Below are 25,325 nucleotides of genomic sequence, written 5' to 3'. Positions count from 1 at the left end.
TTTCAGAGATACTGCCATCACTATAAGGAAACCTCAGGGTTGCTGAGTGATGATAACTCTCGACCTGGAGTCTCTCAGTGATGTCACAACCCAGAAGTTCCTCAGGACTCACGATCAAAAAGTCAGTAAGCTCAATGAAGCACCTTTTTCCTTCAGCTTGCTAGCTGCCAGGCAGTATTGCAGCAATATTTCAGCTCCCTTTGACCATTCGTCAGTAATAATGACAACCGCAATAACAAGTACACATTAGCGTCCATGTGTGCACGCGTGATGATCCGGGGCGGGAAATACTCGTACAATGAGCATGAACGTGAGAGAGAAAGAGAGCGAGAAAGAGACAGAAGGGCGTACATACAAAAAAAGCAAACAATTCAAAAGTTCAACGTTGCGAGACAGCACAAGCACATACAACCCAAGCGCAGGGCGGAAAAGAGAGACGAACGAGGCATAATACTGAAATCAAGCCACGCAAGTTGGGCCCGGACTTGCAGGAGGAGGGAACCAAGGCGAAGAAGGCGGTTGAAAATTCGACGCTGCCGAACGCGGCGGTTTGTATGTATTCATTGCGTTCGACTTCGACGCTCGACTCAGCGTCGTCCGTCGTCGCTGCACAACAAAATCACACGACGACGCGACGTGACGTGACGTGTATACAGCATAGGATACCGCCCCTGAAATTCGTCGCGAAATTAAATAGACTCGTCCAACATGTATTATGAATCTTGAAATTGAAAAGAAGTTGCGGCGTGTTTCACGATTTGAAGGTACCTACAACACTAAATACTTGATGCAGATGTGCACAAGACAAATAACATCCACATTTCAAGCATACCACTGATGATCAGTGCATACTATACCGAGCACATTGATTTAGACTTCACTATGGAAACTCTCCTGTTGATGGTTCTGCTCACAGAATTCTCGGATCCACGAATGTCAATAAGGACATTACAGAAGATAATAACATTGATGACATTGCTAGAGAAATCTCTGGGTTTGCTGGCATGAGAAATCAGAGAATTCTGCAATGTCAGTAAATCGCAGAAAATATACCCCAGGTTCATCATACATCAAACTCGAAGATTTCTCATGATACTGATGAGGACTGATTTTACTGAGAAAACAATCAGTTGCTGGTATCACTGAAGAAATCTCCGAGTTCAAACCACCTGCAGGTTTTCTCAGCGATGTAGCCAGCATTTTGAATGCACTCACTGACTTCACTGAGCAATCCTCTGACTTCACCCAGAGCAACCCAAAGGTTTCCTCAGTACAATGCCATGCCAGCTACCTGGGATAGTTTGACATCAGACATCACTCATCTCAGAGAAAACCTTCTGGTTGCTGGCACTAACATGGAAATCCAGAGATTTCATCAGTAACGTCTGCACTGGTTGAGATTTTCTGAAAACGATTTAGTAGCTGGAGGTTTTTACAGTGGAGTAAAACCTCTGAAAGGTTGAATTTCTATTTTAGAAACTTAGTAATCAAAACCGAACACGAGGTTGAATTGTAATTGAATTTTTAATGTATTTTATCATCGTATTATCGATTATTACAAGTAGGTACCGAATACATTTATCAATATTGATAAGCATAAAAAAGTTTTTTGAACCCAAATTTCAAAACTTGAAAAAAATCGAACAATTTTGAGTCATTTTTGGGTTATTGAAAAGATTTTACTCCATGCATAGTACCATTGGACCTTATTTGATTTTTTCCCACCATTTTTTTAAATAAATATTTGGAATAAGAAATTTGTTATCTTGATTCATTTTCAAATTAACTTCCTTTGGAAGTATTTGATAAGTGTCAATTTTTTTTCAATAGTGAATAATAGAGTCATCTTTCATCCCATCAAGAAATGAGAAAATTGTGCAATCAGTAGCATGTGAAAGATGAAAGTTGAAACTTTTGAAGGGAAAAATAAAGTAAAATTTATTAGCTTGTCGTCCAATTTCTGATTGCATAAATTTCCAAATGACTAACAGATGAGTTTCTTTTAAAAACTGATTCAGTTCATGTCGAGTGGTTGTCGATGAAAGCAATTTTGATTGATAAGAACCATTCACCACATGACAAAATAATCAGGCTGAACTTGAAAGTAATGTGGCAACTGATAAGATTATGCGATGAGTACCATCACCACCCTCCACGTTTCAATAAAGCTCAACATAGTACACACAAAAGAAGGTGAAAGTAGAGGAAACGAGTCACATCACACACAAAAAGTATGTAGACAGACATACCTAGAAAAAACACACACAACGAAATGTCAAAATTCCATTCATGTTCAAAATTTGAAAGGTTTTTCCATCCAAATCAGTGCTGTCTAAATGTCCTTTTTAGCTTCACAGTCTACTCTTCTACAGAATAGTAAAACATCAGATTTCGAATCCGGAACACCCTGTACAACTCAAGCATTACTAACTAACGATCATTAACCACTGGACGACATATTCCTCAGACTCCAACAATACAGCACTCTACAGGGTATAGGTTTTTAGGTAATAAATAGCAGGTAGCTGGGTACACAGATACTATGTAGGTAATACACGAATACCTAACGGAATTCACATCATATTCTCAAAATCCTCCGACAATACACTTCAGTCTTTCAAGTCTCTGTACACTCACCAGTTCTTCGAAACATTCCACGTTGCAACAACGACCTTTCCAGGAAACTTTCATCCTACATTTATTATATTCGACGAAACAAAAAACTACATCACATACCACAACAATGACTTTTTTTAGAAAGAAGAAAAAAACAACAACAGAACAAAACAAAACAAAACAACCCAGGCCTAATGTACATCAAAACTAGACAGTCGTTCAGTTTCTTCGAAAAAACACCTAATTCAAACCTGTCATTGACGTCGCTAGTCTGTCCAACAGATCTCGTTATTTTTTTCGCCAGATTTTTCTCTCGTTTTGTCAAAAAGAAAGAATAAACAGTAAAAGACCATGCCATGCTCCAGAAAATGCAACCAACAGCACTCGAAACAAACCTACCATCTTATAGTATTCTAGTTTCATCGACAGAGTTGGAAAAAGCAACTCGCAGCATTAGAAGAAAAAGTACACCGCGATAAGAGTACACCACTAAAGTACAAGTATACCCTAGAAACGTATTATTTTCCTTATTTTACCACACTCTTTTCTTTCTTTTTTTTTTACGACGGTAACGACAACGCTTTTATTTTAAGCGTTGCTTTTTTCCCTCCGCGTAATGCTCGCTCCCTTTCTTTTCGAGGTTGCCTCATCGTTCGACGTTGTTTTTCTCCAGAGCAATTTTACGCAAGGCTCGAGCTCCGCTATAGCTATTAAAAATCATCGCCTAATTTCTTCGTTTCCTTTCCTTCCATCCCAAGAGTTGAGACTTGCGCTTACATGTGTTTTTAACGACGACACCTGTGACTATGACATGACCTCATGTTCTGCTACTAACAGCGATGCGATAGTGCAACGGCTGTGTGAAAATGCGAATGTACATACTAAATACTACATACGAAGCTACGAACTTATGCTGATTACAATGGGTACAATGCTCGAATCGACCCGTTTATAGATTTGTATAAATTTTTTCAAATTGCTGAGAACAAAAATGTTTCTTTCTTGAAAAAAAAGTACAGCTTTTTCTGAACAGGGACTTGAATGTAATTCTGAAATTTTGACTCATACTGCAATATAACACAAAAATGTGATACATGCAGTATACATTTATTGCAGCCATAGTACTAAATATCCCCCTACGGTACAGTCATTCTTTTGTAAGTCTCGCGAGAAATCTTTCAATTCAAAAAACAAATCACATGCTAAAAAAGTACTTCCGAAAACTCGACCATTTAATTCTAACACAAATTACCAAATCACAGACCATGAAAAAAATCGCAAACGCACCCAGATCATAAAATTTTCTTCAAATTAGCACCATTTGGCTCACTCAGCTTATCCAAAACACAAAATTACAGCTTACGTAAATTTTCCCCATTATATTTTCGACAAGAAATAAAATTCCCCATCTGTACGTACCACGAAGATACCTCCATTTATCAGGTAAGCATAATCGTATAACAAACGACCGCAAAGCAAAATCCCATCCAACAACCAAGCAAAAGAAAAAACCTCGCGTAAACCTCCAGAAAAAGTAATTTTTTTCTCATTAATTTCGTATTAAGCGTTAATACTCCGTACAACGGCGCAAAAACCTCTCTCGCTCTGCCAACCTATCTACATAATAGTCGAGCAATGACATAAATAATTAGGAACCTACGTGTTCGGTGGTAAGAGTTCAACAAAACCTCTCTCGTAATCGAAACGAAGTATATTTATGAAAAAAGTTCAACTCTTTAGAATAAAACAACAGGCAACACTGCGTCGTAATTTTGAACCAAAAAAAAATTATTTACAACCAAAACTAATGAGAGCCTCTTTGAAAAAAAAGGCCGAAAATTTTCTCAATGGGCCAAAAATTGAAATCACACTCATCGTATGAATTCGTACCTACTTGAAAAATTGTAAAAGCATTCGCGATGAAAATATAAATTGCACGAGTATTTATAAGGAGTAGGTACAGCGAATACCATAATTTCTCGCATGTCGACAGACACTCACTCGCAAAGGCTAAAAGCACCTAACCTACGAAATAATTGCTCACGTCGTTTTAGGGTGATAAGAGTCTAATAATATCGTGCGCAACTAGGACCGACCAGAGAGGGGTTCGTGTTTTTATTTTTTCAACCTATCGATTAACTCGGTTGAAACGTCGAAAAAAGTTCGACTAGACGATGAGTCAGCGAAAATTACGGAAAATTCATTTTCTTGCCCTACCAACGAATACTTCGTGTTTTTTTTTTCATTTCTTTTTCAACATGAAAAAAATATTATACAGATCGATTAAATACAAAATCTGTATAGAATGTAACTTGAAATTTGTAGCAGTTCAAGTTGATGCAAAATTATCCCATTGAAAATTTTAAAAATTCATCCAAAACAATTTTGAATACCGAAGTATTTTCACGTTACAAAACATGTTGATAAAACGATTTCTTTTTTCGAAAAAATTGAAATAAACTATCCTCAAAACATGTTACTTATAGCCCACACACATTTCAGACAAAAAATCCAAAAACGCGAACTCAATTTCTTCAACACTCATCAAATAAACTCCCAAATTTCAACCCTCTTCGAACGTCAAAAAAATATAATTTTTTACAGCTTTCTAACACACTTTCGGTTCAACCATCTAGATCCAGAATTTCGACAAAAAAAAAAAGAAGCAAAACTAGACAATACGACAACTCAACTTATAGTAGTACTCGTAAACAATGACTAAAAACTACTTCCAAGAAAAATCGTGCTATATCGAGTTCGTACATCGTACATACTCGTTCAACAAACCAGAAATATAATGATTAGCCTGCCTCGCTATCCAAAACAAATGCCACGTTTTTTTCTTTCATTCTTCAACCCTTTCGTAATACTTGTTAGAAAATCTCCGTCATTATCAAACGACATAGATACGAAATTCAGCGTTATAATAACCCTTAACCCTCGCACGTATTGAAAAGAAGTATAGGCTAGGCACAATCAGGCAGCATACCTGTTCCCAGCGAGTTCTTCAAATACACCTGTTCAAACCACATACATCTACACTCCTCAACCACACCCTGGACAACACAAGGTTCGCCTTCATCACTCGAGATCATCGACACACAGCACAAAAAGACCAAGATGAAGCAGCAGCAAAGTAGAAAAAAATCATACGACTAATCATATTATAATAATACAGAGAATGAACTCCGATTCAATAAAGTACATAAATAGAAAATCAACTCACCTATACTGCAACGTAGGTCTAGGAGCGTATGAAAGTTGAGCTTGTGTAGGCATTCCAGGGGACACGTGTTGAACTGTTTCCATCTGCTGCCAATGGATCACTTGGGTCGCGGACGCCACTTTCGCGTTGTTCAAAAATTTAACGAATGACGATTAAATGAAAAAAAAACAAGGGGGAAAACAGGGTAGCAACGAAACTCGAATTACGAACGATAAATAAGAAATCGCAGAAATGAGAAACAAAAAAAGACAAAAAAATTATCGAAATTGATTACAGAGCGAAACAAAAACAAAAAAAAACAACCCAAAAAAAATTATTACGATAAAACGAATTATATACTACGAACACCAACTATCATCTATGTACAGTAGTATTTTAAGAATCCACAGATGTCCGCTTAATAGCGATACGCGCATTTTTGTGTAACGATTCGCACGCATATTTCATAACAAACATCTAAGTTCGTAATTTTTTCTACCGATTTAAGTGGCACCACGACCCTTCTGTACATCGGGATGATGCTCGATTACAACAATGCTGTTGAATGTTGTTGTTGTTGACGACGACGATGATGATTGACTTTTTTTGTTTTATTTTACAGATGAATCGGTTCTATTTCGCTTCTTATGGTTTACGTCTTCGATTGATTTGAAATTATCGCACGACGACGATCATCTGTTTGGTTATCTTGTCATCACACAATATTTTTTTGGTAAGGATGCTGCTTTCTGAGTTGGTTACGTTTCGGCGTTCATTCGATCTGCAATCAAAAGAAAAAAAAGGGGAAATTATAATCCAGTGCATCGAGAAAATGAAAATTACAGATAGATATCTTCAAAGACAACGAACACTTGAAAAAATAAATAATTGCACGTGAAATGAAAAATTAATCAAATTTGCCAACTCATATGGGACCAACCACTAACGGTGAGTTCAATCAACTCCATAACGAAGGCAATATTGAGAAATTTCCTCGCTTTCATCGCATTCTTTCTCTACTCCTCGTACACCAGAAAAAATAAATTTAGCAACAGTTTTATAGCGTTTCGTATCTCGAATAATAAAAACGCACCTACCTAATAAAATTTTCAGATTACAATTGACTTGACAAAATTTTTCGTTAATTTGAAAATGAAATTTCAGTCGTGACGTGTAACTGAAAACTCTATTCATAAATTTTCAACGACTTTAACGACCACTTGTCTCGAATTGCAACTAAGTTACATATAATTTTTAATAACCGTCCAGACACCTTGATGACTTGATAATTGTGTCAGAAAAAAATACAGTTCTTGAAAAATTTCCATCCAAAATCCACGTATGTACCTTCCCTTCCACCTCGAGTAATGAACGTGAACGATCGTTGCCCTCAACTTCGAAAATTTCCTTTTTAATTTATGTCCTTCCTGAGCAATTTTTCAACAGAAAATGCATTTTTTGAATTAGTCCTTCCTTCCGACAACGAAAAATTTATATCGTAATGAAAATTAAGGCGTCTCTACCAGCCAAATTGAAAAAAATTGGTTTCCCGACTGTTTCAATTTGTGGCCCCTTCTAGCCATACTTTTTCAGGGTAGACATTTCTTAATGTTTCAATTTTGTAGGCCCTTTCAAACTATCCAACAAGAGTAGTTTTTCATTTAATTAAACTTTTTCTCAATTTAATCCAAAAACACCAAAATTTCCAAAAAAAATTACGTTTTTGGCTGAAAATTTAGCATTAGAGCTAAAAACAATCGTTCGGGTCATTTTTGTTCGCTGAAAGGACGGTGCATTTTATCCATTTAAATCATACACCTTTTAAAAGCGAGCCAACTAGGAATGAGATTTACAGTTACATCTCTTTTAATGGGGGTCTGCAATCTCCAACAGATCAGCCAGACATTCTGTTATAGATCTACTTCTACAGTTTCATATATCTCAACATTTCACACATTTAAAAAAAAACACATTCTCGGAAGAATACGGGCTCAAAACAACGCAGCATCCTCGTTAACCTACCCGGATCACTGAAATTCTCACCAATTCGTAGAAAAAGGGCATAATAAAATTATTTTCACACATCCCATCGCACATTTCCATCAACACTTTAAAAATTTTACCTTCACTTCAGTCTACTACGAAGATAGGAAAAAAGGGGAGACACCTGCCACAGTTTACATCCCAACACAGCAACCAACCAATCCATCTATTCAAAATCGATTATTTAATTTAATCGCACGTCGATGTCGTTTGTAAAAAACCGAAAAAAAACCGCCGTAATAACCTTCGTACAACTCGTATTTCACCTGTAGTAATGCATTTCACTTCGTTACGGTACCTCACCTTGCCATTTAGCTTATGTACGCCTCCGCATAACGCACGCATTTTTATAACGTCACCCTCACCCCTGCATATATGTAGGATATGTATAAGGTACAGGCAGGGCAGCCGGGCAGGCAGGCAGCTAGGTACTCAACAAGGGTAACAAAATGCACCCCTGTTAGCGGCATGCACCCTTCTTCGCCGCGCCACGTCTTTATTATCGTAAATTAAGCTCGCCTGACATTTAACCGACACGTAAACGCACACGCGAAACTTTCTCGAACATCGCGCATATCCAACTTCTCCATTTACATCGCAAAATAATTCAACACCTGAGTGTAAACTGTGTAAACTTTCCTCTTGTTTCTTCTATTATATACAGAGACAGACACAAATAAATACACACGCTCGACTTTATCCGGCATTCACTCGCACAGAGTCAGCAGACACGTCGAAAAGCGACCATACTCGTATAGTTGCGAAGAGTCGTGCGTCTCCAACATCGACATCATCGCTGCGTATATATAATAATCCTTCACCCTTAAAAGACGAAAACATAAAATTCGAATTAAACCCAGCAGCACTCACTTCGGCTCAACTATCCTATCCAATTACAATTCTCAAACATACAGGGTTGTTCAAAAGAGAGGAAAAAAAACTCTTCCTTTCGCTTTTTTTGGTAGGATTTTTTTCAATACGAACAGTGATTTTAGTAATCAACAAATCCCCCAAAAAAAGACCAAAAAATTGAAATAGTTCAACACCGTGAAATAAGATTAATTCACCTGAAATCATTTCATGTACATTAAAGCATTTCTCAACACCAAATCTGTCACAAAAATGTTTCTCCGACTACCCTGTACAAACCCTTATACCTACTTATATCCGCAAAAAGCACCTCGTGAAAAATTCTGAGCAGATTTGACGATACATTTTTCGAACCGACCACATCGCTAGGTTCTTCCATCACACACACGCACATTTTATTACATACACGACGAATGTACGAAAAATTCCAACAAAACTCAGCCACGTGTACACCGTAGCTTTCGAGTCGAAAACAAAATTTTATTCCTTTTCCGATTGTATAACTAAAACAGAAGTACGACCTTTCTCGCGCGAATTCTACGCATTTTCTCATCGCAACCCTACCAAAACCCAAACCCACCTCTCTCGTTCAAGGCTGCACGATGACGTAATTGTATCAACAAAAAAAAAAGGGAAAAAATTCCTCGACCGAAAAATTTCGTCATTTACGTGAATTTCTTCCCAGCAGCTACTTTGCAAATCAAAACGTCCTTCTAATTTTCACTTCATTTCATTCGTATTCTAGAATCTCTTCTTCTTGCCTATCTCTTTAGTATACTTACTCTTTCTTCTATACGTGCTGCATTTCGTATCCAGATTAATTTTATCCTGTGCCAAATTTCGAAGGAAATTTCCTTCGGAGAAAATTTAATTCTATTTAGCAACTCGAATATCTCGTACAATTTTCGCCAGCACGGTTCGGCGTTTATTTGTTTCGAAGTCGTTCGAGCGCGTGAAACAAAAAATTTCTACCTTTTTTCCGAGCACTATCTCCAACAACAACGTTAATTATTATACGGCATTTTTCTCGACTCGAATTCGAAAACAATTTTTTAATATTTTTGCTCGACTCGCGGAAAATTTTCTCCATTTTGTCGAATGAAAAATTTCTCATAATAAAGCCACCTAGCTAATTTAAATCATTCTTCCTGAAATAAACATCGAAAATGCCAATGTTGGAAATACCTACTTAAGTAAAACAAAACTTGCACAACACAGCTGAACATGAAAGGCCCTCTCAAGAGGGAAAAATTCTCATTCGTCGAAACCAATATAACTCGAGTTTGACAGCTGAGTCATTTCGAAACAACTGAACGTCGTAATTTTACATAAAATATGAGTAGGTAATCAAAAATTTTCAAGCCTGCGTAAATTTTCAAGTAATTAAGAATCGTGAATAAAACATGAGTCAGCGGGATACCTGCTAATATTACAGCCATAGCACTCTCAAAAAAACTAAATTAGGACAAAAAATTCGTCGTAAATTTATCACATATTTAGTTATTGCCTTGAAAAATGGCAACACTGGACACTCGTATTTTTTCGGATCTGTGATTTTTTAAAACGACCGAAAAAAGTCTGATCATTTGAAGAGGGAAGAAGAAAGGACTTACAGCTTCTCTTCACTCACTCTACATGGAAATTTCATTCAAACACTCCAAAAAAATACTTAGTGAAAGTATCACCATCTCTCTCTCCTCACTAACAATAACCAATCGCACACGATATACCCTGCTTCGTACGTAGGTATTATGAAATGCATACAAAATCCATCGACTTATTCATCCATATAATAACGAGACGACGACAAAATACCAAAAACAACCGATACAAACGTAAACGTACGTACAAAACTAACTACAAACCATACAAGGACCATTGCCAGTAAACAGCAGGTATGGTATACGTTTTCATTACTCTGCCAAGTGTCAGCTTTCGTTTACCTATCGATCGATACAGACATTACAGGTATCCATTACACACGCAGCAAACTGAAAAACTGAATTACCAATCACCGTTACTTTATATATTATTACGAGTACGTCGATCGTAAATTAACGCAAAACAGGTTCCCCATACTGCAGTTGGGTTTAATTAAGAAAATCCAACCACACATATACCACCACGCATTACTCAGTTGAATCTCTTTTTCGACGGTAGAAAATTTCTCAACGAATCACAAGAAAAAACACGCTCTCGATTTCGACCAAACCAATCAATTCAAACTTCCAATGCTTCAATACGCAGATTGATTTCAATAACCGGTCTCATAATGCTTGGAAAAGTACGCTCGATTCAATCAGAATAGCTCAAAAACATCCCTCACTTCGACATAAAATGCGTACCTAGACCATCTCAACATCGCTCAAAGTACAGAGAGATGGGGGGCATGACAACAAAAAAATAACGCAAAACCAAAACCCGCGAAACTCGAAAATAAAACCGAGGGAGAGAGAGAATGAAAAAAAAAACAACACAACATACACATACATATCGCTACCTACAACCAACACCTGTCCTACATATCGTGCGGTGATGGCAGGGGGCCAAGGGCAGGGGCCGCGGCGCGTTAACGTGAATAATTTCAAACAGCGTGATGGACCGATAATACGCCGGTGTAATATGCGGAGTACACAGACCAGAGCGAAAGAGAGAGGCGAAAAAAAAACAAGGTATCCGGACGAGATGTGGGAGGAAGGGAAGAGGAGCGGAGAGAGGTGAAGAGACGAGAGGCAGTTTACGATATCAGAATGGATATATTCACAACGTTGTTACTTGTTACGCGTTTTATGTAACGATCTGCTAACCTGAGGCATCAGGAGGGGAGCAGGGGGTACGGTACACGCATACACAATACACAGCATAAATACATACAAGTACAAGAGTACATACTACATAGATAGACATAGCACACATTGATGCGACGACCACGACCGAGCTGGGCAACAAGGAGAGCACTACGGAGACGGACAACCGAAACGAAGAGAAAAGTTCATTGCCATAAATACTTTTAACCTACAATAATTCCGCCTATTTATTCCGGCCATCGTGGTCGCGTTTCCATAAAAACAAAACCACCTCTACTACTACCTATTCATCCTCCGTTCCGTCCTTCCGTCGGTGGTCGTCGCCGCCGTCCGGCCTGATCCGAATACATAAATGCACTTGCAATCTAAATTTAGGAGATGACGACATATGAAAAATATGAGACCTACTACCAGGGGTAATCACGTTAGAATTACGCTGATTGAAGAATCAAAACGCGAAAAAATGCCAATAAAGGGTTAACCAGATCACAAAAACAAACATTTTTGGATTTTTTTCGACCCAATCGTCATCTTTTGAAAATGACTTCAAACAACCAAAAAAATGAATAAAAATACTTCATTTTTAGTGCGATTTTGGATCGAGTGAAAATTGCTTCCATACCACGTGAAAATGATGCTTAAAAATTCCTAGATTTCTTCGAAATCGAAACCATCACCAATCGACTCCGGAGGTCGAAAATGAGGTACTACAAACCAAATTTCAGCTTTCTGTATTAGATTGGAAACATTTTGATTTTTTCCCTCATTTTTGGTCAAAATTTGAATTTTTAAAAATGCCAACAATCGAAAAAATGAAGTTCAGCACTTGAAATTTTCGCTGGTGGCCTATTTTGGTATCCTTTTTCGATTCCCATGTGTTCGGATCAAAAAATGTGGCGCTGGTTGTAATAGGTACTTTTTTTGTTAGAGGCCTCCGTGGGATTTTAAATTTTTTTCGATTTTCAGCCGAAAGTTATCAGTTAGCGAAATTACAGGCGGTGGACACAGTTTATAGGTCACAGAACTCACAGACCCTTTCTTAGCATTGCATGAATGAAAATAAGTTCATAAAGAAATCGAAGAAACGTTAGAAACAAGTCACACGATGATTTCATTGGTATTTTGTTTTTTATTGCATACAATTCGATTCGAGGTATAACTGATGAAATCATGCATTACTTAGCACACCATGTACCCTGGCTGTTGTACTCGGATAAATTCGCCACAAAACTCCAGGAGCGTAGGTAATTAGAACAGGAAAATATGAAGCTGTTGAAATCAGAGATTTTCCAATCAACTCTTGAAACTGTAGAAATGAGGAAGAATTTTGAAAAAATGTACTTCTAAATACCACACAGACATTGACAGGCTGAAAAATGCTTCATAGTGGCATAATTGCAAGTATTTCAACAAGACAGAAAGTTTCGAAGTCACAACATAAATTTTCATCCATTTGTCAAATTTCAGCTCAAAATCATTCGTCGAAGTTGAATGTATGCAACTTGAAGCGAACCACTCCAAGTAAAGCCTTTTAATTCGTACGAACCCCGGCTAAATCGATTGAGTATACCTTAAAAATCGCTGTACCAAAATTCGGATTTACAGTCTCCTCTCAAATTACAAGCAAGTTTGCGTACATTTTTGAAAAACATCACTTTTTCAAACTCTACCTCAAAAAATCAGTAATTTTTACAGCAATTATATCGATTCCATATCGAATTAATATAAAATGATGATTTTAACAGCTCGATAGAATACGTTGATTGAAAAAAAAAGAAAGGTTCGATAGAACACTTTTACCCACCTCTTCAACACAAATACGAGCACTCACACACATTTTATTCGTACAATAACTACATATAAATACCTATTTAAACTTTCAAATCTTGTATTGTATCACAGAGGGGAAAAAATGCACCTCTCTAGCAAAAAACAAAAAACCACCCCCTCTCATTCACTGGCACAGGTTACCAATACAGTACAGTACGCTGCACAGACTACCAGATACCGTTTTCGAGCACCCCTTTACCCCAGCCAGAGCTCCATATCTCCAGCCAGCTAGCAGTTCATTTTAGCCGCCGTCGTAGTCCTCGTACCAATCGAGCCCCGTTAAAAACCACCCCTCGCTCGACGTTTTCGACGACCGAGACCGAAAGGAAAGGAAAGGAAAGGAAAAGGTGCGGCAACAGGGACGCACGAGCGTCTCTCTTCGCCCTGGCACAGCTGGGTGAACGGTATCCCCTTCTCGCCCTTTACTAGGAGAAAAACAAAAAAAAGGAGAAAAAATCACCTCACTCCGCCTCTTCGACGTCGATCACGATACCAGCAGACGTACACAGTACCACTGTACGTCGCCCACTCGCTTATAAAACTTCCCAAATACGAATAACTATATAGTACCTTGCGCCATGCTATGCCAGCCCTGCCTTTTCTGGTTGTGCTGGAAATCCTTTTATGAAAAGGGAGATACACACAACGCACCGTGTAAGCCCTTTTTTCGTCGCTGCACCCCCTAGTATTCGTCCTTCACTCCTCTCCGCCCTGCTTCACCCTTCTCTCTATACAGAAAGGTCTCGCGCTAGCTACACGCAGCACAGCACATTGCACAGCCTATCCTTGGATCGAATACTCTTGTATATACATTTTCACGTGAAGAGAGAAGAATATTGTAATCGCGTAGTCGTCGTCGGAAACTACCCTAAATTTTACCCCATATCTCTCCTCCTAGCTTTCTCAACTCCTTTCCGATAAGACTGCGTAGTTTTCTCGCATCTCTCTCTCGCTCGTAAGTCTATATTTCTTCGCTATCTCTGTCTTTAGCTGCTCCGCTGTTCTCGTTAGCTCCTCCATTTATCACACGAGACTTTAAAAGGATCTGGGCAGCGGGAGTACCGCGCCAAGGTTACTATATTTCGCTCTTTCTCTCTCTTTCACTGTATCTTTTTTTTTGTCTTCAATACTTTTTTTTCCTTCAACTACATGTAGGTACATACATAACAGTATACGCGATACTCTCTCTGTCTTACTCTCGCTCGTACATACAAAAGGGCACTGATCGTAAGATTCATTTCATTTGTATCTTCTCCTTTTCCATTTCTATTCCTTTACTCAATAGGTGGCTGGCAGTCCCCTATCTGTAACCTGCTGTACACATACACGACGTACTATAAGATGTAGCCAGAGATGCCCTAACTATTACATTGTCTTATAAGAATCTATTATTTGTAGAAATTATGACACGACTGTGTTGCCGTATGCTAACATACGTGGCAACGTCGCTGCTCATCATTATTCTTCAAAACTTAGGCGTCGAGACGCAAAAGGACCCATAATAAAGGTACCTACATAAACAAAGACATACATGTAACCAAACGAATGAAATCAACAAGTAGTAATTGTAATTAAGATGAAGATCAAGGGTTGTTCACATTAACATGGGAAGAAAATTTCATTCTATTTATGCCTCGTCATTGTAATAATTTTCTTCTTCAGATAGAATATTGAAGGAGCAAAACTCTAGCCTAGCCAGCGAAATGAATCTGAAGAATTCAGTTCTTCGCTCAGGATGGTCGTTCAAAAAGCACAGGAGCCAATCAATTTTTCCATCTCGTGCAAAAAATTGAAGAAAAAAACAGTCAGGAATGCAGAAGATTTCGATGGGACGAATTACTCAAGACCAGGACAGTGTTTAATCCATGAGAGTTCACTCTTGACATGTGCCAAGGAACCTCCGAAGCTTCAGTTCTGAAGCATAGACGTGAAGAATTTTTTTAATCTAATTGGCAGAACCGTCCATATCGAGCAAAAGCCAAGATTACGAGAACTTGAAAAACTCGCTGCAGGCTCCAAAATGGTCAGATTGCGATTGTTTTCGAATTGAATGATCGTGTAGACACACCAGACGGTATCTTGCCGAAAAGAACACTTCTTGTGTGACTTCCACGAATGTTGGATTTTATTCACTTTCCCTAAAATTTACATATCGGTCAAAAATTCATTTTTGAACTGGATCTGGCACTCCTGGAATTTAGCGATGATTTTGTTAGCTAAAAATTGGATCTAGACTAAACTTTGAGGAGCCTAATCAAGAAAAACCTACGTTTCCAGCAAATATGAGTTGGACACATCGAATGCGATTTTTAAATGGATTTTAAATTCTGGAAAAGGCAAACATATTGAAAACTGTAAAATTGAGGAATTCGTTTACCGAGCCGATCGACTGAAAAATTTATTGGTTTCAAAAGGTCTAGAAATTATGAAAATTGGTTTTGACAAATCAACGTCAGACCATAAATTTTACACCAAAAATACAATTTTCAATTCTTCAAAAAATTTCTATAAAAAATTGAAAAATGAAATTAGGTTGTTCGATTGATGCCTCGGATTCGAAAAATTATTAAACTGCTATAATTTGTTAAACGTTTCGATTTTCAAACTGAAAATTTAAAAACCGCCTTAATACATTTTTTACAGCGATATTTCAAGTTGAACTGCATTACGTATCATTTCAATTTGGTTTCTCGACTTCCACGTTCCACATTCGAAGAAAAATCCACCAATATTTTATTTCAGGGTGTTTGAAAAACTTTTAAAAACGATATCTCGACTTCGAGAATATTTTAATGAGTCAAAATTTGACAGTATAAACCCATTCCCGGAAAATGAATTGCGTTCAAAATTTCCCCTCAATTTCTTCAAATTATATGGATCAATTTTCCACGGATTTTCAACAACTACACATGAAATGGACGACAAATACTATTCTCAGTACACAATACAGCACTCCAAATCTTTCGAGCAAACTATGGCTCGTTTAATTACATAAAAATGAATTTCAATTCGATGAATTCGAATGTAGAAATTATTAGAATCATTTTCAAAATATTTCTCAACTTCGGAACAAAAATTCCAAAATGCCATCAGACATCACAAGCCTAACAACACTCCTCTTGGCTTTTGGCCTCGAAAATTGCGATTTCCAGAAACAAAAATTGAGTAAAATCTCAGTTTTTCATCAAAGTTCCTGTACCTGTACTTAAGTACGAAAAATTCGAACGAATTTTGAAGACCACTTTGACCTAAAGAAAACAACAACAACGAAGCCAAATGACCAATTCGGGAAGAAAATGACAAAAAAAGACAGAATACCAATCGAAAAAATATCTTCACAACCAATGCCATGATCCATTGAAAATCGATCAAATTCTCATGAATAAATGACAATGAGGCAGAACAAACTGCAAAATTTAGGAGGAAAAAAACAAGAAAATTAATCAGAAACGATAGGTATCAATTTTTTTCATGTTCTTAGAAATAATTAATTTTTTTTTCTAATCGTTATCGTTACATATCTAAAATATGTAGGCTACGGTACTCGCAGGTTTAACTTGATCGAGAAATTCTAGGTAATTTACAAGATAACAACCTAATCGCGTCTACTTTTGAATAAAAATTCAATCAACATTACATAATCTATAAGGAAAGGATATTTTTTTTTTTTTGGAAATTCAACAATTTACCGATAATAACTAGGTAGTAGGTCTAGGTACCTATTACCTAAACACATCATACTTTACAAATGAAAATTCTCACGTCGAATGTTTTCAATTCTTTCTTTCAAATTCGCTGAAGAATAAATCACACGATCAATTCCACAAAAATCCACACTTTTAAATAAAAAACCCAAGCAAATAGATCAAAATATCTTCACATTTTACACCGATTAAATCCTCGACTCGTCAAAAATATCATTCAAAAAAAATCCAGCACATTCCGAAACTTCTATCGATAATTTCCAATTAACGCGGCGTTCAAATTGATTTCAAAAATAATGTAAAACAAACAACACAATTTTCGAACCGTTACACGAATTTAATTCATCAAGGAGCATTATTTTCTCATTCAATAAAATTAAAATCACTTTTAGCACAGAGGTCAACGCCCACTTTCGCGTTATTTTCAATTCAATACACTGAAAATACAAAATTTTTCATTCCCTTATCAACTCGATAAAATTAATTTCCCAAATTACATCGCGTACATCTTTTATATTAGAAACAGCTACCAACGTAATACTACATCTCAATTATTTTTTTTTCAATTCTATTTTTCACGACAAATCCTCTGCAAAGAAAAAAATACAGTTACTTTGTACACGGTCTAAACTCGACATAGGTTTCTCGTTAACACTGGAAAAAAAAAGAAACGGGGAAAAGCCAAGACGAAGCCTTTGTAAAAAATTTACTCGAGCTCGAGCAGATTTTCGTCTTCTTTCGTTCATCATTTTTTAGCACACAACGAAATAACATATTTTTTCCATTTTTTTTTCTCGTGACTATACCTCTTTTAGAACTACATACAACACTAATTGATGGGATAAAAAACACTCTTTCGGTATGTCAGAATCAAATTAGTTATAGATAGCGATTTCTACGTATAATTATTAGATGATGATGATGAATCGATTCGAATTCGCCAATTTAGTGTAGATACTACGTCAAAAATTCAAACTGAGGAAAATTTTCTGTATTATGCCGAAATATGCCGCTGTTTTTATCGAAGAACGACTAAAAATACCTCGATTTTTCTCCATTTATCGTCACACAGAATATTACTTCAGGTACATTAGACAAACGTGACAAATACCAATGCCAGAAAAATACAAAATATATCAGGTAAACGTGAACGTACCAAAACCTCTCATCCACACCATTTCAACTTGTTTTTTTTTTTCATTTCGATTACTTCATTATTTTTTTCAATCAAAAACATACATTGGTTGAATTTTCGACCTACATAGAAATTTCAATACATGAACCAATGAACAAATTGATCACCTAAGTAAAAAACACACACCTCATTCAATACTTTTTCTTCACCAGTTTCAATGTAAGAATCCAGAATTCTATCATCTGTTTCTGACATGCCCGAAAATAATTTTCTTATACTCCACAGATCACACCTATCCACCTATGGTTCAATTTAGGCTCGAAAAATCCTCGTTTTTTTAGCCCCTGGCGCTAATTATCATCATTATTGGACGTGTATCGTCATCGATGACTATTTAGTTGTATGCCATCAACCTTCTCGTATAGTTTTGTACAATACAGAGATAATTATTGAACTGCAGGAAACCTACATATATGATATTAGACGTATATTTAGGAAAAAAATAAAGAAGCAGTAGTAACCTATACACCAAATATAACAGAAGCCCACATGGTAGCGTAGAACATGAAAAAAAGCTACCATCACGACGCCAATATAAACCAAAAAAAGACGACGTGGGGCAGAGTTCAAGTAGCAACGTTGCCAAGTTGTACGATCAACAAAAAAGATGTAGAAAAAAATACGTTGCCAAACTGGTATGTTATTAAACGTTTGATAAATAACGCGACCTCTGATATAGCATTTTTAATTTTTTATCTTTTTTCTCGATTAATTTGACACACAAACAACAGATAGTGGAGAAAATTCCGATAAAAAAAATCAACCACGTTTTTTTTAGCCCGAAATTGCATTTTTCAGTTCACCTATAATAACCCAAAGCTTTACATTAGAGAGAGTACTCGCTACCTATATGAACGAAACAATACTATGTAATGTGAAACAAAGATAAATGAAACAGCTGTCCGTGTACTCTGGGTATTGACCTAAACGATTACACCTTCAGGGGTCGGTAAAAATAGGGTTTGCGAAAAATTTTTCAAAATCGTACGTATGGTACCTGCCACGATGCAGAATTTTATTCTACAATTAGAATGAAATGTTCAACGATGAGACTTGTATACGAATTTAAATGGGTGATTCTGAGTTCGAGTTTTTCCTTCCTGGTACAATGAATGAAACTTTATCACGTTCAAAAGAGATCGTAGAGGCCACAGAAACCGAAGTGAGCAAACTAAAGCAACTTTTTAGCAACAATTCAACTTACAATCGGTATTTCGACACTGAAATAAGTATCATATCAACCTACAAGGTATCAAATCGACTATCGAACGAATTACTTCACGAAACCAATACTTTCGACAGTAAAAACGTGTAAACAATACAAACAGCGTAAAAAATGTTTATAAATTCGTCGATATTTAGCTTTCAGTTCAACTTACACAACAAACAACGCTCAAACTTCACAACTCTATGCGACAATATTCGAAAAATAACACTACACTAACGAAAATTCGGAGGCAATCTCATTACTCGAACGAATTATTATTTTTCTACACGAAATTAGGCTACAGATTGAATATTACTACGATGCAAACTAACGACATTCTACTCTAATTATCTAATCGTATAATTTTTAGATTACCATTTCGCGATATACACTGTTTCTGCCGATGAACTTTGTCTACCAACACGAACACGTTGAAGTAAATTTCGAAGTAAAATATTATATTAAAAACAACTCGAATCGAATGGAATGTTCGTTGAAAAATACCAACTCTCAAGTGTAACGCGTACAGTTGGATTACTACGGAATTACATACTATCTACACTGAACACGAATTTATTTCAGACACTGCTAACAGTAAGATTCGCCATACCTTCGTACTGGTGTTTGAGAATTGAGTCTTGAGTCGAAATAGGATTGAAATTCGATAATTACGTATACCTTTAATAATTCGGCCTCACTTTAGGATATTTTAAACGAAAAAAACCCAACGAATTACATCACATTAGAAAGAAATATGCCACTAGATACGTACTTCGGTACAGTGTACCTTTTTAACCGGACGTTAAATACGAATAAACACAACGTTTGAGGATTAAAATCGCGAAAATCACGTAAAATAAAACGATTTACTTACAATTTAACTCAGAAAATCGAGTAACATTCGCAGAATCTTCCAATTTGTTGCACAACACGTCACACACCACGTTTCTCAGTGAACGTACAAAAACGTTAAGAAAATATGGCGGATAACAAACGAAACGTTTTCCACAGGTAATAACAATAAAACTCGAACAAAATAATTTAAAAAAATAACTCGATAGTTTAAAATTATTTACAAAATCTAAAAATCCAAAGTTCTGAAAATATTATGTTCTGTATAAAGCTCAGTCGCTCGGTCGGTAGGTTACAGATTAGGCCATCCTAAACACGTTCGGATGAATCCATTTTTCTTCGCAACGAATAAAGGGGAGGAACCATCGCGTCGGCTGTTCCGTTAACACCGTGCAGCGAGGAAAGGAGGAATGATTCAAATGAATGACGCAGCGGAGAGGCGGCGGAAAAAAGAAAACTCATTAAAGAAAGAAAAATAAAATGACAAAAATATAAAAGTCAGGAAAAACTCTGCAGTAAATGAGGTATTTTCAAATATATTCAACGACCGATGCAATTTTTTACCAACAACGCTGGAATGAATTTTAGCATTCTTGAATCATCATGCTTCGAGTGTAGAATTTTTTTCCAAAAAAATTGGCGACTAATTTACGTGTAGATGGGTAATTAGAGGTTATTTTAACGTATAATTATGATTCGTGAAAATACTCGTATAAATACTCTGTCTTCATTGACTCTAGTTCAATCGAGTTGAATATTCGAGCTAATGTAACGAAGGAATGGAAACAACTAAACTAGATATTGCATTATGACGTAAAAACAAACCTGAATCCAAAAAAATAATCGAGTGAATTTTACAAGCTGGAAATTACATTCGAAATTTTGTATCCTTCGCATTATTATCATTCTTGCATGAATTTATACAAGTACAACGTAAATTTTCAAGCACTTTGAACGAGTAGAAACTATAACGTTGACGTAAGCTGAGTAACACTCCATCGTGAATAATTACACTTTTTCTTGAAAATTCGTTCGTATTACGAACACGAACATGAAATGAGAATACTTTTACAATATAATATCAACGTAGTCGAATTTCTCATACTGCAGAGTGTAGAGATAATTATTCGAATTTCAAAAATGATATCGAAAAATAAATTTTAAAATTGCTCCTATTTCCGAACAATGAACGATCAGTCGATCACTTATGAAACAAAAAGTAAATTAATCTTTCATCATTGTAACGATCAAATCGAAATATTAATGATATACCAACTAGAATAATGTAAAATATAAAACAGTACAACACACGTTGTTCATATTCAGTATTCACTAACCTAATGCTCAACTCTGCAAACAAGTGTGTAGGTATTTTAGTAGGTAAATGCGTAATGTGAATTCAATTTCTTATTACTTCGGACGTTTTTAGAATAAATATTTACAATTATCTTGGTTGAAATTTCCGCAAGAAAAATTTATACCCATCGAGCATTAAAATCCAACACCAGAAACAGTTACATTAACATAATTCGAGTTCGATTCAGGAAAATAATACCGAAAAATATACGCTTTAGAATCGAATGCAGTTAGAAACCGATATACCTAAATGTATTTGCAACCAGTTCTTCTGCATAAAAATAAATAAATTCAAAAATTCAGGAATACATTTTTCTAAAAATCCGTCGCGAGATTTCTCAGAATTTCAATACTCTTACTGTTGATTGATTTTCATTTATATGTTCATGACTTTCTACTCGTTGACGTCACCATAATACTGAATGCAAACAAACAACTGTACCAGTTAAAACTTACATATACGTATGTAATAATTTCAATGTAAATCAACTCGTATCTACGTATAGTCTTCAAACAGATACACGTGGAAGACGAAAAGAAAAAAGACGTGATATTTGACCAAGGTTTTCAAACACGGCCTCACACATCAGTAAAGATCACGAAATCGTCTCGTGCAAAAAAATAATGCACGAATCGATGCACATTGATACAATTTTTTCAATATTTCCAGCTATAAGTAAATTTACCCGAATGAAAAACAAACTACGCCGTTCAAAAATTCGATTCTGCCTTTTATTATATGTAGGATAGGCATAGACGGGTAGTAAAAAGAGACAAAGATAGTAACGCAGCATCGCATTACAGAGGGTATTCATTATAATACCCTTTCTTTCGTTCCTTTCCTTTCCTTTCCTTTTATTCTTTTATTGTGAAATCCGAACACTTCGAAAAAAAAAAGGTTCATTTCAATGTTGCAAGAAGGGGGGATGGGGGAATCATCGCTCGAATTTTGCCACATGATTACAAATCGATTATCAATGATCGACTCACTCAACGACTCGCTGAGTAAAAAAATTGAAATACTCGATAAGACGATAAGTATTATTTTTGCAGGTGGGTAATATCATATCGTACGAGAAACATACATACTCGATAATTTAAAATTCACGTTACTCATTGCACAATCGCATACAGATAAGGTGTTATCTGTTTTATGAAATATATTTAGTTACACGATATAGACGAATAGCCTTTCAACTTTGTAAATTCGATTTGCGGTACTATTTAAACTGACGAGTCATCGATTTATACCTCACCAAAGCACAAAGGCAACAGCAATAGCTGTATAGGTTTTCTATTCTACGCAGCGTAGGTAAAATGCTATATTTAGATTGAAAAAAATCTCGTATTTTTCAATTTATTACCCGCAGTAATGTTCCATTTTAGTTGATAAATCGTTGACATGCGTTCATAAGTAGGTAGTAGGTATGTTGAAACGAGAATTAATTTCGATAGGAAAATTTTTCCAATAATTATACCTAAACGACGAGAATTGGTATAGTCTTTTGAAAAGAAAAAAAAAAGTTTCCATAACTTGACATAAATGTATAATAAAAATACACACGCAGGCGAACCAATTAAATGCAATAAAATTACATACGCGTAATCGCGAAAATTAAACCTTTTATTTTCTTTACCAATCAACTTAATTAAGCATGAGTTGGACGATTGATATAATAAAAAACAACGATTTATAGTCTTCGTATTTTTTTCAATTTCAGTTCAGAGAGTCAGATGAGATTTCATTAACTAAATCTCGACGAGTCGATACGAAACGATTTTGATAAAATATGTATTCAGCTTTCCCAGCCAGTTTTTTTTTAAAAATAAATTCTATTTTTCAAAAATGAGCATGGTACGAGTAAATAAGTCGACTAAATAATTAGGTATCTAAAATTCTTATAAATTATATCCGAATTTTGTACTCAAACTCCGATTGAATGAATAAGACGTACAATCTTATTCGATGTAGGCCTACCGACGTTGCCAAATATCGTCAAGTAGGTACTTCTACCTGGGTACAATTTAAAACGCTGTTGTGCCTGTGCAATTAAATATAATGAGAAAATATTCCGTATCTTTGCTGCCACAGATAAAATTAGTATTGTAATTCTTCGATTTTCAAAATATTATGTATAGTTTCAATGCTCGTAATTATTTCGAATAATTTTATGGAACCTAATTCAAGGTTAGAGTCGATGAGAATTCAGAATAAGCTAATATTATACGTAGGTAATAGGTATATTATCGTAATTTAATTAGGTTGCATATAAATGTACAAGTAAAGTACTCGTATGTACGTCAAATGCGAATATATGATAACAGGACTCGATGTATGTATTTCTTTCTTCGGATATTTTTTCAACACGTGAAGTATTTACAAATTGTTTCAATCGTAGTTGAAAATGTTAAGTCTCGATGATAAAATCGCGTTCAATTAGTAACATTAAAATATGACTCGTTTCTTCGAAAACCATTATTGGTTATTTTTACAATTCACAATGAATTGTTAAGAGAAACGATAATAATTCTCTCTATATACCTTGGTCATTGGCATTGCTTGCTATTTCAAATAATTGCAAGCATTTCCTTTTTACAATAATAAAAACGTGAAGTGCGATTGCTGATATAGCCAACTTGATCGAAATGGTGCATAATTTGAGACGTATTTTTTTTTTGTTCAGGCGAGTTCAGGTCAGGGTTCGTGTCTTGTCCTACAGCAATGAGCATTTTATGTTTGTTTTTTTAAAATATTTCTTCGGTAAAAATTGATGAAAATTTGTCCTGAAACATATATCAACTACTCCCCCCCCCCTCTCATCCAAAAATTTACAGATTTTTATTTTTTGGTCATTACAAGAACTATTTATAGGCTCATCCATGGTTAGTAAATAATCTGATACTTCTTCCGAAAGTTTTGATTTTTCAAATCTCTCCCTCTTGACACCCCCCCCCCTTCACACATTCTTTAATGGCTCTAAAATCAATACATCTAGATATGTTTTGAAAGAATTCCACCATTTCTGGTCACTATATATGAGGGTAAAAATCGAGTCAACTGTCAAGGGCTGAACAACGTTTCAAATATCAAATGTAAATATGAAGAAAAATACATATTTTAAGAAGTTGCCTAATGCACAGTGCACATTGCACACCTTCTAAACGTCTAAAATGATTTTTTTCCTTTTCTTGTAAATTTTTACACGCGTAACCATCGACATAAAAAATGCATACGGGTAAGAAAATTCAAAAGAAAAAAGTTTTTCAACTGTAATTTTACTTTAATGATCGAAAAACTATGATCTCAACTAAATGAATATTTTATAACGCAAAAATAACCCTGTTATTAACTAAGTATTATTACGTGCAACTGTTTCCATCGAGAAATTTTCGTGTGCGTTTATAGATAAAATTAAGCGCTACTTACATATTTTTAATTACGAGTAGACACTGGGTAGGTACAGGTAGTTGTACTTTTTGGATTAAATTGACACTATTATCTCAACTTGGTGGTTATAATTTTTCTTTTTCTTCTTAGAAATTCGTTAGAAATTTAAAACTCGAATTAACAAAGCGAAATTAGTTACATTATTTGTTTATTTTTTCATTTATTTTGTAGAGCTCGAGTTGATTTCGAAAT

At 35.7% G+C, this 25,325-nt stretch overlaps 1 protein-coding gene across 4 annotated transcripts in view; it reads right to left on the bottom strand.

The window, feature by feature from the left end:
- The window catches only part of LOC135844208 (uncharacterized), a 73,853-nt gene extending 53,216 nt beyond the window's left edge, over positions 1-20,637 (bottom strand). For 2 of the 4 annotated variants that reach the window (XM_065362354.1, XM_065362349.1), the window contains exons 1-2: positions 20,352-20,637; positions 5,843-6,602 (exon numbers count right to left, since the gene is read on the bottom strand). Coding sequence is in view for 3 of the 4 variants with exons in the window: in XM_065362349.1 (XP_065218421.1) it covers positions 5,843-5,925 (83 nt within the window). In the remaining variant the exon portion in view is untranslated. Of the gene's footprint in view, positions 1-5,842; positions 6,603-19,852; positions 20,017-20,351 lie in introns of those variants that run through there. The other 2 variants (XM_065362351.1, XM_065362350.1) reach the window with 2 other exon arrangements.
- Between the last annotated feature and the right edge of the window lie 4,688 nt (positions 20,638-25,325).

The sequence above is a fragment of the Planococcus citri genome, chromosome 4 (genome assembly GCF_950023065.1).
Source record: "Planococcus citri chromosome 4, ihPlaCitr1.1, whole genome shotgun sequence".
Classification (NCBI taxonomy): Eukaryota; Metazoa; Arthropoda; class Insecta; order Hemiptera; family Pseudococcidae; genus Planococcus; species Planococcus citri.
Note: the sequence above shows the minus strand (reverse complement) of the source record. Positions and strands in the feature narration are given on the sequence as shown.